At 51.7% G+C, this 12,579-nt stretch overlaps 3 protein-coding genes across 3 annotated transcripts; 1 reads left to right on the forward strand and 2 right to left on the reverse strand.

The window, feature by feature from the left end:
* Window positions 1-977: 977 nt before the first annotated feature.
* N7446_002404 (putative cell polarity protein) lies at window positions 978-3,750 on the reverse strand (the record flags this gene model as incomplete). The annotated part of the gene is made up of 3 exons (XM_058511153.1): window positions 978-1,379; window positions 1,431-2,546; window positions 2,599-3,750. The coding sequence occupies 3 exons, from the start codon at window positions 3,748-3,750 to the stop codon at window positions 978-980; spliced, it is 2,670 nt and encodes an 889-aa protein (XP_058376689.1).
* Window positions 3,751-4,520: 770 nt separating this feature from the next.
* hmg1 (HMG-CoA reductase) lies at window positions 4,521-8,715 on the reverse strand. The gene is made up of 4 exons (XM_058511154.1): window positions 8,686-8,715; window positions 8,067-8,625; window positions 5,294-8,010; window positions 4,521-5,242 (listed from the first exon to the last, which is right to left on the reverse strand). The coding sequence occupies exons 2-4, from the start codon at window positions 8,400-8,402 to the stop codon at window positions 4,906-4,908; spliced, it is 3,390 nt and encodes a 1,129-aa protein (XP_058376690.1). The 5' UTR covers window positions 8,403-8,625; window positions 8,686-8,715; the 3' UTR covers window positions 4,521-4,905.
* A 2,004-nt stretch (window positions 8,716-10,719) lies between these two features.
* On the forward strand, window positions 10,720-11,706 carry N7446_002406 (uncharacterized protein; the record flags this gene model as incomplete). The annotated part of the gene is made up of 1 exon (XM_058511155.1): window positions 10,720-11,706. One exon carries the CDS (start codon window positions 10,720-10,722, stop codon window positions 11,704-11,706), a length of 987 nt encoding a protein of 328 aa, XP_058376691.1.
* Between the last annotated feature and the right edge of the window lie 873 nt (window positions 11,707-12,579).

Consider the following 12,579-nt stretch of genomic DNA (forward strand, 5'->3'; position numbering starts at 1 on the left):
TGCAAATCACTTGCTGGAATCAAAATGGACACAATGATATGTTGAGCAGGCCTAAATTTTGCTTGTTTACTTGTTGAGAATACCTAGGTATTAGGGCTTTTTAGATGTCATCTGGCATCCCGAGCTCGTGAAAACATACTTCCAAATTAGGAAATGCACCTTCCTCACAAGTGTAATTGCCTGGTCAAATAGCACATCGTAGAGCCCTCTCCAATTTGAATTGCCCTCGCTTTGAGAAACCGCTGCTGACATGGTGCGTTACAGAGGAGAAGATGGAATGCTGCGGGCCTCCGGGCCGGGCCATTCAATAAGCTCCCAGCACCAGTTTTTTTTTTTTTTTGTTTTTTGTTTTGTTGATATATTGTACCAGGAAGGGTGACTCTCTCAATGAAGAATCATTGGCAGGGAAAGATTCGAGTTCCAGTAAAGTAGAAGCATGTAGACACTATCGTACCACTAAAGTAGAGTAGAGTAGAAACAAGTAAAAGAGCAGGTAGTTATTCATTTCAACTGCACAAGTGCAGAATGCAAGAAAAGGTAACAAGCCGACGCCGAGGTCGTTGAGGAATACACCAACAGCACACAAGGACAGTGAGAACTTGCGAGGGTTGGAAATAAAGTACATAGAATAGTAAGAAGAAGTGAAAAGGGGGAGGTAGATAGATAGAGGAATAAAAGAAACAGATAGAAAAAATGCAAAAGGAAAAGAAACCATGAATGCCACACGCGTCGGGACATCGTTTCGACATTGTCCACTCGTTGCCATAGATAATGTTCGCTGAAAAGCAAGGGGCAAAGAGGATGGAATATAGATTGTAGATATTGAGATTTGACGGAGGAAAGGGAAAGGAAATGGGGTTGGGGGACATGGGGTATGATGCATGATGTCTGATACAAAAACACGGAGATGGAAGTGTAGCTGTGTAGTTGTGCATGATGATAGCCCCGAGTCAATATCAAAAAGAAAAAGAAAAAGATCACCGGAAATCATCCTCATCATCGGCAGACGCCATCGACTCAAGACGCTGAACGAGATCTTTCGTCTCACGAGCGATTTCGAATGCAATGGGCGGCAGCTTATTCGTGACTTCGCGCAGTTCCTCAGGTGTTGTAGCGTCTTGGCCCTCTTCCGCAGTGGCTACCAGTCTGTTGCGGCATTGTTCCAAAGCATGGATAACCGGCTCAGAGGTCTGCCGTAGAGCGACGTCGCCACTTCGTTCGTGCATCAGACGCTCTGTGTAGTTGACGACGTTTGCGACGACGCCTGAGATGTCGTTGACGTGCGTCTGGACTGTGTGTAGTTTTTCTCCGGCGCGGATACTGGCAACCAGTGCCTGGATGGATTGGACCATGCCGTCGGTTTGGTTCTCGACGTGAAGCTGGATTAACAGTCAGTATCAATATATTATAGCATGCATTAGAAGACTTACCTTCAGTTCCAACACTTCGTGATCACCCTGCGGCACACCCCAACCGTCATGGTTGACCCCGTTAGTGTAACCATTCTGCATAGCAGGGAATTGAGAATCATCAGGACGGCTCATAGCGCTGTAGACAGAGTCATTGCTCAACCGCTTCTGGCTAGCAGAGGTATCAAAGTAATCAGGGAATTGGGTCTGAGAAACATCCGCCTCCTCATCATCCTCATCCTCCAGCTCATCCGCAGGCGATGCCTGGATCTTCACGATGCGGATCAACTCGATGATAGCAGTGCAAAGATGCGAAGCTGCAGCATCGAGGAGCGACACTGGAGACAGACCACCAGAGCTGGCGAAGTTGCGCGTGGCGGTGATCATGTTGTTTGCCGTGTTTGATACCTGGCTCTTGGCCTTAGTGCGCTGCGCAGCTGTACCATCCACCGGGATTGGGGAGTGGTCCATGTCTTGGAGGATATGGCGGACGGCCACGACCACCATTTTGATTTGTTGGAGTACCACGCGTGAGTCCTCGAATCGTGCAACGCGCAGAAGTTCGTCGACTGACATCTGGAATTTGGTGACGTGGATATCTTTGACCAGACCGTCCACTTGGACGAGTTCGTGCTCTTTGGTGAAAACCCTTGCGTCGGGTCTAGAGTCGGCGAAGCCACCAGATGAGGTGCGGAGGTGCCGTAGCTGGGCCTTGACCTTGGCGTAGCGGTGCTTCCATTCGTTGGCGTCTGCCTCCAGCCGGTGTACTTCGTTGGACAGGTGTTCTTCGCGTTCCCAGTTTGCATGGCTCTCGGCTGTGAGGGTCTTCATTTCCATAAGGAAAGCTGATGCCTCCCGCTTGACTTCGTCGGTTACTTGCTTCTGCTGTTGCAGCGCTGCTTGCAGACTCCGGTTCTGGTTTTCCAGATCAGCGTACCGCGACTGCAAACCAGCATCCTCGACTCCCCGAGAAGACTCTTCGAGCTGGCTGCGAAGGTCACGTTCCATCGTGTCATGCTCTGTCCGAACTCTCTCAAGCTCAAGCTGGAGCGAGCTGTTAAGGTCCTCCGCTTTTGATACCTTATTCTCAAGCTCCTGTCGCAAGTCATCCCACTCCTGCCGCTCATTATGGCTGATCTGTGGAAATCGTCAGTAAATATCACTTGCCATTCTTCCCAACAAAACATACCCCAGAGGAATCCGCATCTTGTGACGAATGAGCCAGCTCCTCGTCCTTGGAGCGAACCAATTCTTCCAACTTCTCAATCTTATCTTGCAAAGCCGAAACCTGCGACTGACTCTCCAACAACAACTTCCGCTCACTATCACCCAAAGTCGTCGTAGTCCCCCGACGACTCAACACAGCATCCAACGCAAAAGCATCGCTACGAGCATCATCCTCATCCTCGCCTCCCATATCATCACTATCCTCAACCATCGTGCTCTTATTCGGAACCATAGTATTGCTCTGGAAAGCCCGAGGGAACGGCCCATCCCCATTCATTCCAGCCGGTGATCCCCCAAGAGAACCACCACGCGGCGGGAACGGACTACCCGGCGGCCCACCAGAAGGATAACCCCGACCCATGCGCGAGGGAGGCCCCCTCGACTGCTGCGAGCCCCTCGAGCCCGGGGGCATATTCGGGGGCGGGCGTGCTCGAAACTCCCGGCTGGTAAAGTGAGGGAAGCGGCGCTCCAGCTCACAGAAGACATCGGTCGCGAGGTCCCGGAAGCGCTGGTGGTGCAGCGCAGCCAGCTTTTGGCGGGCGTGGTTGCGCTTTTCGTGGAAGTCGGCGCGGGATGGGAGGTAAGGGGGTACGTCTGGACGGGGAGGTCGGCCAGGAGGCGGCATGGCCTGCTGCCGCCGAATCAATTCGTCGTATACATCCGTTGACAGTTCGTGGAACTGGGTGGGGGATAGGCGTAGCAGTTTGTCGCGGGCTTTGTTTGACTTGCCATTTTCTTCGCGGGCTGTGCCGTTCAGGAATCGTCGGAGGACTACATAGTGTTGGCCCAGGATCTCTTCCATCTGGCGGTATCGTCTGCCATCTCGTGGGCCGGCATCTCCTCCTATTGTGCCGACGCTTGATCTTGCGGCGACGGAGCTGGGAGGGGACGGGTTGCTGCTTAGGTTCGATGGGGATAGTGAGGGAGGACCGCCGCCGCCGTTTGGGCTCAAGGGTGCGCTGGGGACGCCGGAGGTCGGGGGTGTGGCTAGGTTGGCGCGAGATGATGGGAATGTTGGTGAGAACGGGGATTCCGATTTTCCATACTGGTTCAGTCCAGACCAGTCGCTTCCATCGACGGAGACTGGCGACATTGCTCCCGAGCCCCCATTCATGTCAGGTCGAAATGGTGAGAGTCCGGCTCTTCTCAGAATGTTGGCCTTATCCAAGGGGGCGGATCAAGGCATTCGGCAGTGTGTCCCCGTGTTTTTGTGTGCTCCACACGATGTCAAGGATCTGAGACAACGGAGCCGGGTGAGATGGGGCGTAAGGTGAGGAAGAGAAGAGCAAATGGATCTCCTCCAAATGTGAAGGAGAGGAGAAGATAGAAAGTGTGATTTCAACCGTCAACTCCGGACTTTCAAGACCCGCTCCTTACAGTGTGCAGGTATTAACGTGTATCACTGGGGATGCAGGGGATGTGGTCTGGTTGATCTTTATTTATTCTGTGAACGTTCTTCTCACTATCCCACTCATGGCCTAATCTCGAAATATTTTCTATAAGTTACCATACTCGTTCTCGTATTGATAGACTCCCTGCCAAGGGGAACAGCCACACAGGGGCTGAACATGTACATGTGCAAGTGTAGGGATGCAAGATCTGATAAGTCATTTATGTTGGAGTATATCTTAGTGGATGTTCAGTACATTCTCTTCTGTTAGTCTGTTGTTCTATTGTTCCGATTCCCTGTCGTATGCCAAATATCTAAGCGAAAGGAAAAAGGGGAGTTGACATTCTAGGCCCTTCAGCCCCCGGATTAGCGTCGCCGGTACCACGTAGGTACCACTTAGGTATCTGTGCAGTACCATACCGTATTATTTATGCCCGGTCGGGACCTGGCGGTTACTTAGATTGACTTTTGATTAAAAAAATTTGAATTCCATTCCGACCCGAAATGTCTATCATGAAAAGGGAACATTAAGTACACAAATGTAGGACTGCGTCACTACCGCTTTGAAGCGTGAGATTTTGGGACTCCCAAGAATGCCCCTTTAGTACGCCTCATCAGGATCATTGATCCGTTATAAGGACAGAAAGCCCATCAGCTGGCTCCGTGTGGACAGGCAGCGTTGATAGATAAATCCTGACCAGAGTCTGGGGTCATAATGCAGAAAAAGACAGGGCGAGCCAGAGGCACCGCCATGAAGAGAGCGTGCCAGAGAGTAAGAGGTTCTGCATCGTGAGTGGTGGTATGCGGAGGGTCATAGGCCACACATGTACAAAAAGCCCGCAATTGCGGGCTAGGAGGAACAGGTCATGTTGTCTTCGTTTACTTGGAGGTCATGGAAAGGCCACGGGCGGCACCGACGGCTGCAGATACGGGAGTTGAGGACCGTGTGGGTGCGGCGCTGCGGTTGTGGGCCATGTGTGCCTTGACAAGATGACCGGCAGCAAGGGCAGCGCACAGACTGAGCTCACCGGCCAGCACGGAGGCAGCAATGATGCGAGACAGCTGGCGGGCGTTCTCACCGGGGGTGGTTGGGTGAGCACCGCGGACACCCAGAAGGTCCAGCATGGCTCCTTGGCCTTCAAGGATGGTACCACCACCAATGGTGCCGACCTCGATGGAAGGCATCGACACAGCGATCTGGAGGTTGCCGTTGTTGCTGTAATGTCATTAGTATCACTGGCATAGATGTGGAGAGAGAGCCACTTACTTCTTCATAGTGGTGATACAGCTGCTGCTCTCAACGTTCTGGGCGGGATCCTGACCAGTGGCCAGGAAGATGGCAGAGACAATGTTAGAGGCATGGGCGTTGAAACCACCCAAACTTCCAGCCATAGCACTTCCGATCAAGTTCTTGCTGACGTTCAGCTCAACGAGCGCGTTGACATCACTCTTGAGGACGCTCTTGACAATGTCACCAGGGATGATAGCCTCAGCCACGACAGACTTACCACGGCCATCAGTCCAGTTGATGGCAGCGGACTTCTTATCAGTACAGAAGTTACCAGAAAGCGAGATGATAGCCATGTCATCGAAGCCACACTCCTTGGACATGACATCCAGGGCCTTCTCACAACCCTTGGAGATCATGTTCATACCCATGGCATCACCAGTGGTGGTCTTGAAGCGGATGTAGAGGTAGGTACCAGCAAGGGCAGTCTTCAGGCTCTGGAGACGGGCGAAGCGACTAGTCGAGTTGAAAGCAGCGGTGATAATGCTGCGGCCTTCCTCAGAATCGATCCAGACCTTGGCAGCGGCAGCCCGAGCCAGAGTAGGGAAAGTAACACAAGGGCCACGAGTCATACCGTCGCCTGTCAGGACAGTCACGGCACCGCCACCAGCGTTGATGGCCTTGGAACCACGACTGGTGGAAGCCACAAGCACACCCTCGGTAGTAGCCATGGGGATGAAGTAGCTTTGACCATCAATATTGATAGGACCAGCAACACCGAGAGGAAGGGGCAGGTAACCAATAACGTTTTCACAGCAAGCACCGTGGACGAGACCATAGTTGTAATGTTTGTACGGGAGCTTGGACTCCTCCAAAGTAGCAGTGATAGCAGCGGTGGCAGGAGTACGGGAGACAACAGCACGGCGGATCTTGACCGCACGAGTAAAGGCATCTACACGGCTCATCAGGTTCTCATCCTCCATGGTCTTCTCCAGGGCATAGCCGGGGAGCTTTCCACGGAGAGAAAGATCAATCAGTTCCTCATCGGTAAGAATCGGAGCACGCTTCTCCTTTAGAAGAGCCTCGCATTCCTCGGGAGTGCGGGTAGACTTTTCCTCGTTGGGCTCAAACTTGGGGTAGACCTTGGGTGCAGCCACGACCTCCACAGGAGTGGGGGCGGCTTCGGGTTCCTTGATGCTCCAACGAGCAGCATTGAAGAGATAGCCATTGAGGATGATGCTCAGGGTCAAAGCAGCGATAATCCACTTGCTAATGAAAGGGTCCTCGACGCTCTTGAGGAGACTCTCAAGAACCTTTCCACCCACAGCGTCCAAAAGCTGATCGGTGTATTCAATGTCAAACGAGCTAGACTCCGTGGGAGCTGCGTAGTGGACCGAGGGGTATTCCAACTTGTACTTGATGGGCGAGAGAATGGTGACAATGGTCTCCTGCTTCTGGCTCTTGGCCGCAACATACACACTATCCAGGCCGTTCTCTGCCACCTTGAAAGGATCAATGGGGGTAGGAGCCAAGACACTGGAGAAGCGGGACAGGAGACCACCGTTACCGGTGTTACGGAACGGAATGGCAGACATGTTCACAACGTTGACCAAGATCAGACCGCCAACCATGAGGATCTTGAACCGGCGCACGCTACTAGACTTGATCTTACGCCCAAAGATGCTGGCATCAGCCTCGGTGCTACCAGATCCTGCGCGAGGCCAGTCATTGCTGGAGGCAACGTTTTCAGCGACACTGTGGGTAATGCCGTCCTCCTCCAAAGCCTTGCGCAGAGCCACGTGACGCTTGATACGAGTAATCTCGAGCTTAATGCAGAGGATGGTGGTGTAGAATGTGAAGAGAAGCACGCAGTCAAAGAATAAGATCAAGGCCGCGAGGAAGCAGAACTGCTGGAGACCGCCCTGAACACCAGATGCGGCACCCAGAGCCAACAAGCCAATCTCAATGCAGTAGTGCTGGACAATCTCGAAACCCTGGTCCTTGATTGCAGCTGCGATAGACTCCTGAATGGACCGCGGAGTGCTCGAGGCCAGAGGGCGAGGAGCAGCACCGGGACGAGGTCGGCGATTATCCACGGAGGCGTTCAGAACTGCCCGGGTAAACATGATTGGCTTCTCAAATCCAATGGTAACAACCAAGAAGGGTAAGCCTTCGGAGAGCAGCAGGAGGTTAATGGGCACACCGAGCTTGGTGGTCACCAGCAGACCAAAGAGGAATGCGAAGGAGCCAGACAAAAGCACGGTAGCCGCAAGCCAAAAGTTGGAGCCCAACCGGCGCATCGAGAAGAAGAGGGAGACGAAGCTCAGGTGCATCGAGATGTAGCCGAGAGCCATGATAACAATGTCAATGGTCTCGGCGTGCTTGATCAGATCCACAAATGAACCCCACGCGTCTGCGAACCAAAGCTTCACAGCTCTGCGGGATCCGTATGCGGGGCCACGAGCAGCTCTCATGATCCATTTCTTAGACTCCTCTTCTTCCTCATCCGCAGACGGGTTGGGGATCTCCTGCACCGCCTTCAAAAGCTCCGACACTTGGTCGAAAGACACGGTGTAGGCCAGGGCAGAGTCGTGGGTGAATTGCGAGAAGAGGTTGGGGGTATACGGGACCGAAGTGGCGGAGATGTTGGCAGGGATTGGCACATCATCGGAGGCGGGAGCAGTCACAACAGTGGAGGTAGAATCCGGGAAAATCAAGGTGGCCAGTGCCAGGTGCTGAGCCGCCGGCTTCTCAACCTATAGCATTTTATCAGTAATTGATCCAAATAGAATAAAAGGCGGTGGCCGCTTACCTCAGAGTCGGTCCAGACATCCTCCGCCTGCCACTTCCACGAAGTAGACTCGCCCAGCCGCAGATTGCGGCTTCCCTGGAGGAGAGCATCTGTGTCAACCTGACCAGCGACGCTACGCGGGTCTCGGACGGTATCCAGCAAGCTGCCTTCCAGGAGACCAACGTAGGTCGTGCTGGCAAGGAGGGCAATCACCACAATGGTGTGGATGGGGTGCACACAGGCACGGCGAGAGATTGACTGCAGGCCAGAGACAATCTGGCGTCGAAGCCAACCGGGCTCGGCCTCCTGTTCCTCCTCGGTGGAGCGAAGTCGTTTGGAAATAAAAGAGGTAGCCATGGTGACGAGTCGGAGGTAGCGGTGAGACGTCTGTTGAAGGCGTAGGGTAGTTCAAGACGGTCCGCAGGGACCAGAACCTGCGTGGAAAGCCGTCGTGGATTGACTTGTTTACACCAAAACCAGTGTCAGAGTAGGTTTAGTTAAGGACCTAAACGGGGGCCTCGTAGTTCACACGAGGTGTTCAGGGAGGCGGTTCCACGACTATTTTTTCCTTCCACGGGGACTTTTTCTCTCCTGGTTAGTTGCACCACTCACGAAGCCATTGAGTAACAAAAAGACATACCGGAAGAAGATAGTGACTGGGAAATTCAAGGCCCCTCTTAAAAGTTGGAGAAAAAGCGGAAGGCCCCCTGAAGGCTGCAAAATAATAGTCAGCCTCCGAAGCCGCGACCTGGAATTAAGTATTGCCGATGGGTCGCCAAGCCACAGTGGAGGCGAGTAATTTGCTAGAACACTGCACTAGATATTTAGCAGAGAATATACGAGAGAATCAAGCGGGATGTAGAGAAATATTAAGAGAAGAAGAGAAATCCCTCCAAGAACAATATGACGTCCAATGTTACCCGGTCGAGTCACTTGGGTATTCCATCAAAGGAATCCTGTATCTGTGGCTAAGTATGGGAGTCTATGATTGGGCACACAAAAAGTAGATGGTGAACGCTCATAGGGGGAGATGTGTATTACTGAACTATTCAATCATCGTGCAGGCAATACATAACTTAGATTAGTCGGAAGCACGAAGGTTGATGCTGCCAGTAGCCTTTTCAGTCGCAATGATCAGCTGTCCATGTCCATACTGTAGCAAAACGTCACGCAAATTTTGTAGGCGATCAGCATCTCCACTCACGTCCAAGGTTACAGTACTTAGCCCTCTTCGCGGGCTACTCCGTCCACCATGGTCTAAAGGGGAAAGTGAGAAGAAAAGTCGGTCTCAGTCCGCGAGGCCTCACGAAAGAACCCACCAATTTGTCTCATGCCAACGAGATGGAATCCACCCGGTGGAGTAACCGGAGAAATCAGATAAAAATCAGATAACTTTGAGTCGAATCAGCACCCGCTGCCCCAGTGCAGACTCCATCTGTCCAGTATTGAGCTCGGTAACCGAGCTTGGCGAGCGAGAATTGAAGAAAGATAAGATCGATCGGTGTCGGAGTGCCCTAACTCGGGCAATGTGCTCCGTATATGGATTCCGATCCCCGGCGTAGCCATAGTGGCACATACCTTAGGGTTGTGAGTACACCGGTGTGACTAACAAGAGCTTTCTAGCCGCTGAGATCCCTACCCTGAGTCTAAAACAAAGTGAAGATTCAAGCCCGACGTCGACTCGGTGGGGAGCATGGACCACTTCCTGTATAACCTCCACATAGAAGGGAAGAGTCCTCAAGCCAAGAGTCAGAAGAGTCTTCAGTCTTCTTTGATCCTCCGAAAGCGCTTTAATTTGTTTGCAGGATCTCGAGACCGACGGCGAAGCGCCGAGGGGCTCCTTGCCAGCCAATAGCCGTGCTTCCAGGGCCGATTGAGCTGCAGATTCGCGACATACTTGCAGCGAAGATCGAATATGTGCCGAAATGTCAAAATGCCAAACAACAGCTACGCGCCAGGAGCTGTGGGACTGGGCATGTCTGAAGCACAAAAATATCCGACCTATACATCTGAAGCAGAGCCGGGTCTCGAGCGTCTGGCCTTCTCACCCAATCATCCCCCCGGTCATACTTTATTTAGATACGGCCAATGACATCTGGCTCATTTGACAGTCTATTAACAGACTGCTTGTTTGAGGCGTGATGTTGTTTGTGGTCTTGTCTGTATCAGATTATTTGGAGGCTCCAATTAGGCGCGAGTATGCCCCGTGCTGGACAATATGTCCTATATTTGCAACGTCCCCAGTGGAAATCGAATTCTTGACTATTGTTCCTTATTCTCATTGATATCCAATCTATATTGTTGTATTGAGGAGAAATCAGTCAATGAGACCTCCTTTGTTTTATTTTCGACGTCTAAGTACCAAATCACATCAACATGGCTTTGAACGGCCCTTGAAATGGGATGAAACCCTTTGTTACCCACTTCACAAAGCGTTTTGTTCCGCTTGTGCAGACATCAAGGAGAGACAATTACTACATAAAGGCGGTTGCCTGCTGCAACCTGGTGTCCTCGTCTAGACCCGCGTATACCTTGTTCAGCTCTATTGAACGAATCTCTATTCAGCTGATATCAAAACCACACTGTTGATCGGTGTCTTCCAAAATCTCTCATCGCCATTTCCTCCATCTTTACCACCTTTTACTGCGACAAGAACGCTTTGCAACCCTTCAACATGGCGTTTTCTCCTACCTGGCTCGTGCTCTTTGCTCTGCACATCCTCTCAATTAATGCCCACTCTTGGGTGGAACAACTCACAGTCATTGCACCGAATGGAACCTTCATCGGTACCCCCGGATATGCTCGAGGCAATGTTCTCCGTACACCGGGCTTCGTCGATACAATGACCTACCTGATTCCTCCCAACGCTCGACAGGACGTCACAGCGGTCCTACCGGTTGACAACATGTGCAGAGAGACACAGCAAGACCAGGCTCAGACCGAAGGCAGTCCCCGACTCCAGGCCGATCCTGGTGCTGCCATTGCCCTCCGCTATCAAGAAAACGGCCATGTGACACTCCCCCAGAACCAGCCCGGAAAGCCCCCAAACCGCGGTTTTGTCTATGTCTATGGCACCACCCAGCCCAAAACTGACGAGAAACTCCTGGACATTCACGGGAAATGGACACAAGATGGCAAGGGGGGTGACAGACGCGGTGTGCTTCTGTCCAAACAGAACTTCGATGACGGCCGCTGCTACCAAATCAACGACCAAAGCATTTCCCAGACTCGCCAGAAAGAATATGCCCACAAAGCCAACCAACTGATGGGAGCCGACCTTTGGTGCCAGCAGGATCTTCGACTTCCAACCAATGCACCCACCGGCAAGCCCTACACTCTCTATTGGGTGTGGGACTGGCCCACTAAGGCGGGTGTCGACCCTACCTACCCGAAAGGAAAGCAGGAGATCTACACTACCTGCATGGATGTGGATATTGTGCAGGCTGTCAACAACAAGCTGGGCGTCAGCCCTGAGTATGAATCTGACCAAGATCTCAACAATGCTGCCATACCTTCCCAGTTTGATGCGCTTGGCAAAACGGTGTCCTCCCAGCAATCTTCGGGTGTGACCAGCATGCCCACAGCAGCCAGGGAGACTGTGACCGAGTGGATAACTGTTAAAACTACCCAGACTATTATTGGATCGCCTACTGGATATTGATCACTGTTTGTGGATGCTAACCACTGTTCTAGGTGGCAGCAGAGGACTTGAAAGAACTAGCCCTGGAGGTCGGTTCTATTTAAAGATTTCAGAAACACTATGATACCCATTTTTACAATATTGTTGCTTTGTGTAGATTTGTTTTAATTGTAGTATGTAGGGCATCGCTTTTATCGCTTTGTGTATTATCAATCAAGTGATATCCTTCAAGTACAATTCCTTTTGTGTAGATATATAGTCATGGTTGTAGTATATAGAGAATTGCCTTGTGTTTCAGAAACCAATGACACCCCAAGTCACATTGCTTTGCATAGATCTACTATAGCCAAGCCTATAGAGCATTTGTATCTGAAGCCTCATGTAAATGTAGAACAAGGACCCAATCTGGACTAGCTCCAACCAGACCTGAAACACGCTAAATGCTTATCTAAGCAGCTGTGAGGGTTCAAGCTTCAATTCCCCAATTCACAGTGACTCTCGAGCATCGGCCTTGCATATCGGCTGATTCTGCTGTTGACATCGGTCTCGGCTATTCCTCTACTTCACCACGGAATACTCCCCCGATCCAGAATCAACTACGCGCTGATCACTACTCCAGTTGAGACTAGACAGGTATGACAATCTCCGACTCTTGAGCCTATTCCTCCCTGGACATTCCCATGTGGCCGTTGGGACTTAATCCTTGTCACTGTGGTGTTTGCACAGTGTTTCCCGCATAAGCGCCGTGCCTCCGTTACATTTGTATCTGACATTGGCCCTTTCTGCAGTTTTGCTATATTTAGCAATTCCCTACCCTCGAGATCGCGGGACAACGTCTGGAACAACGTCTGGAACAACGGTTCCGATTTCGCCAATCTCAACCTGGACATTCCA

The sequence above is a fragment of the Penicillium canescens genome (genome assembly GCF_028828765.1).
Source record: "Penicillium canescens strain IBT 15451 chromosome Unknown utg000002l_segment0_segment0, whole genome shotgun sequence".
NCBI lineage: Eukaryota > Fungi > Ascomycota > Eurotiomycetes > Eurotiales > Aspergillaceae > Penicillium > Penicillium canescens.

Excerpts from the sequence above, each read along its gene's own strand:
- hmg1 (XM_058511154.1), bottom strand. The coding sequence starts at position 8,402 with ATGGCTACCTCTTTTATTTCCAAACGACTTCGCTCCACCGAGGAGGAA. Across the intron at positions 8,011-8,066 it reads ATGTCTGGACCGACTCTGAG|GTTGAGAAGCCGGCGGCTCA; the intron begins GTAAGCGGCCAC and ends AAAATGCTATAG. Across the intron at positions 5,243-5,293 it reads TGTATCACCACTATGAAGAA|CAACAACGGCAACCTCCAGA; the intron begins GTAAGTGGCTCT and ends ATGACATTACAG.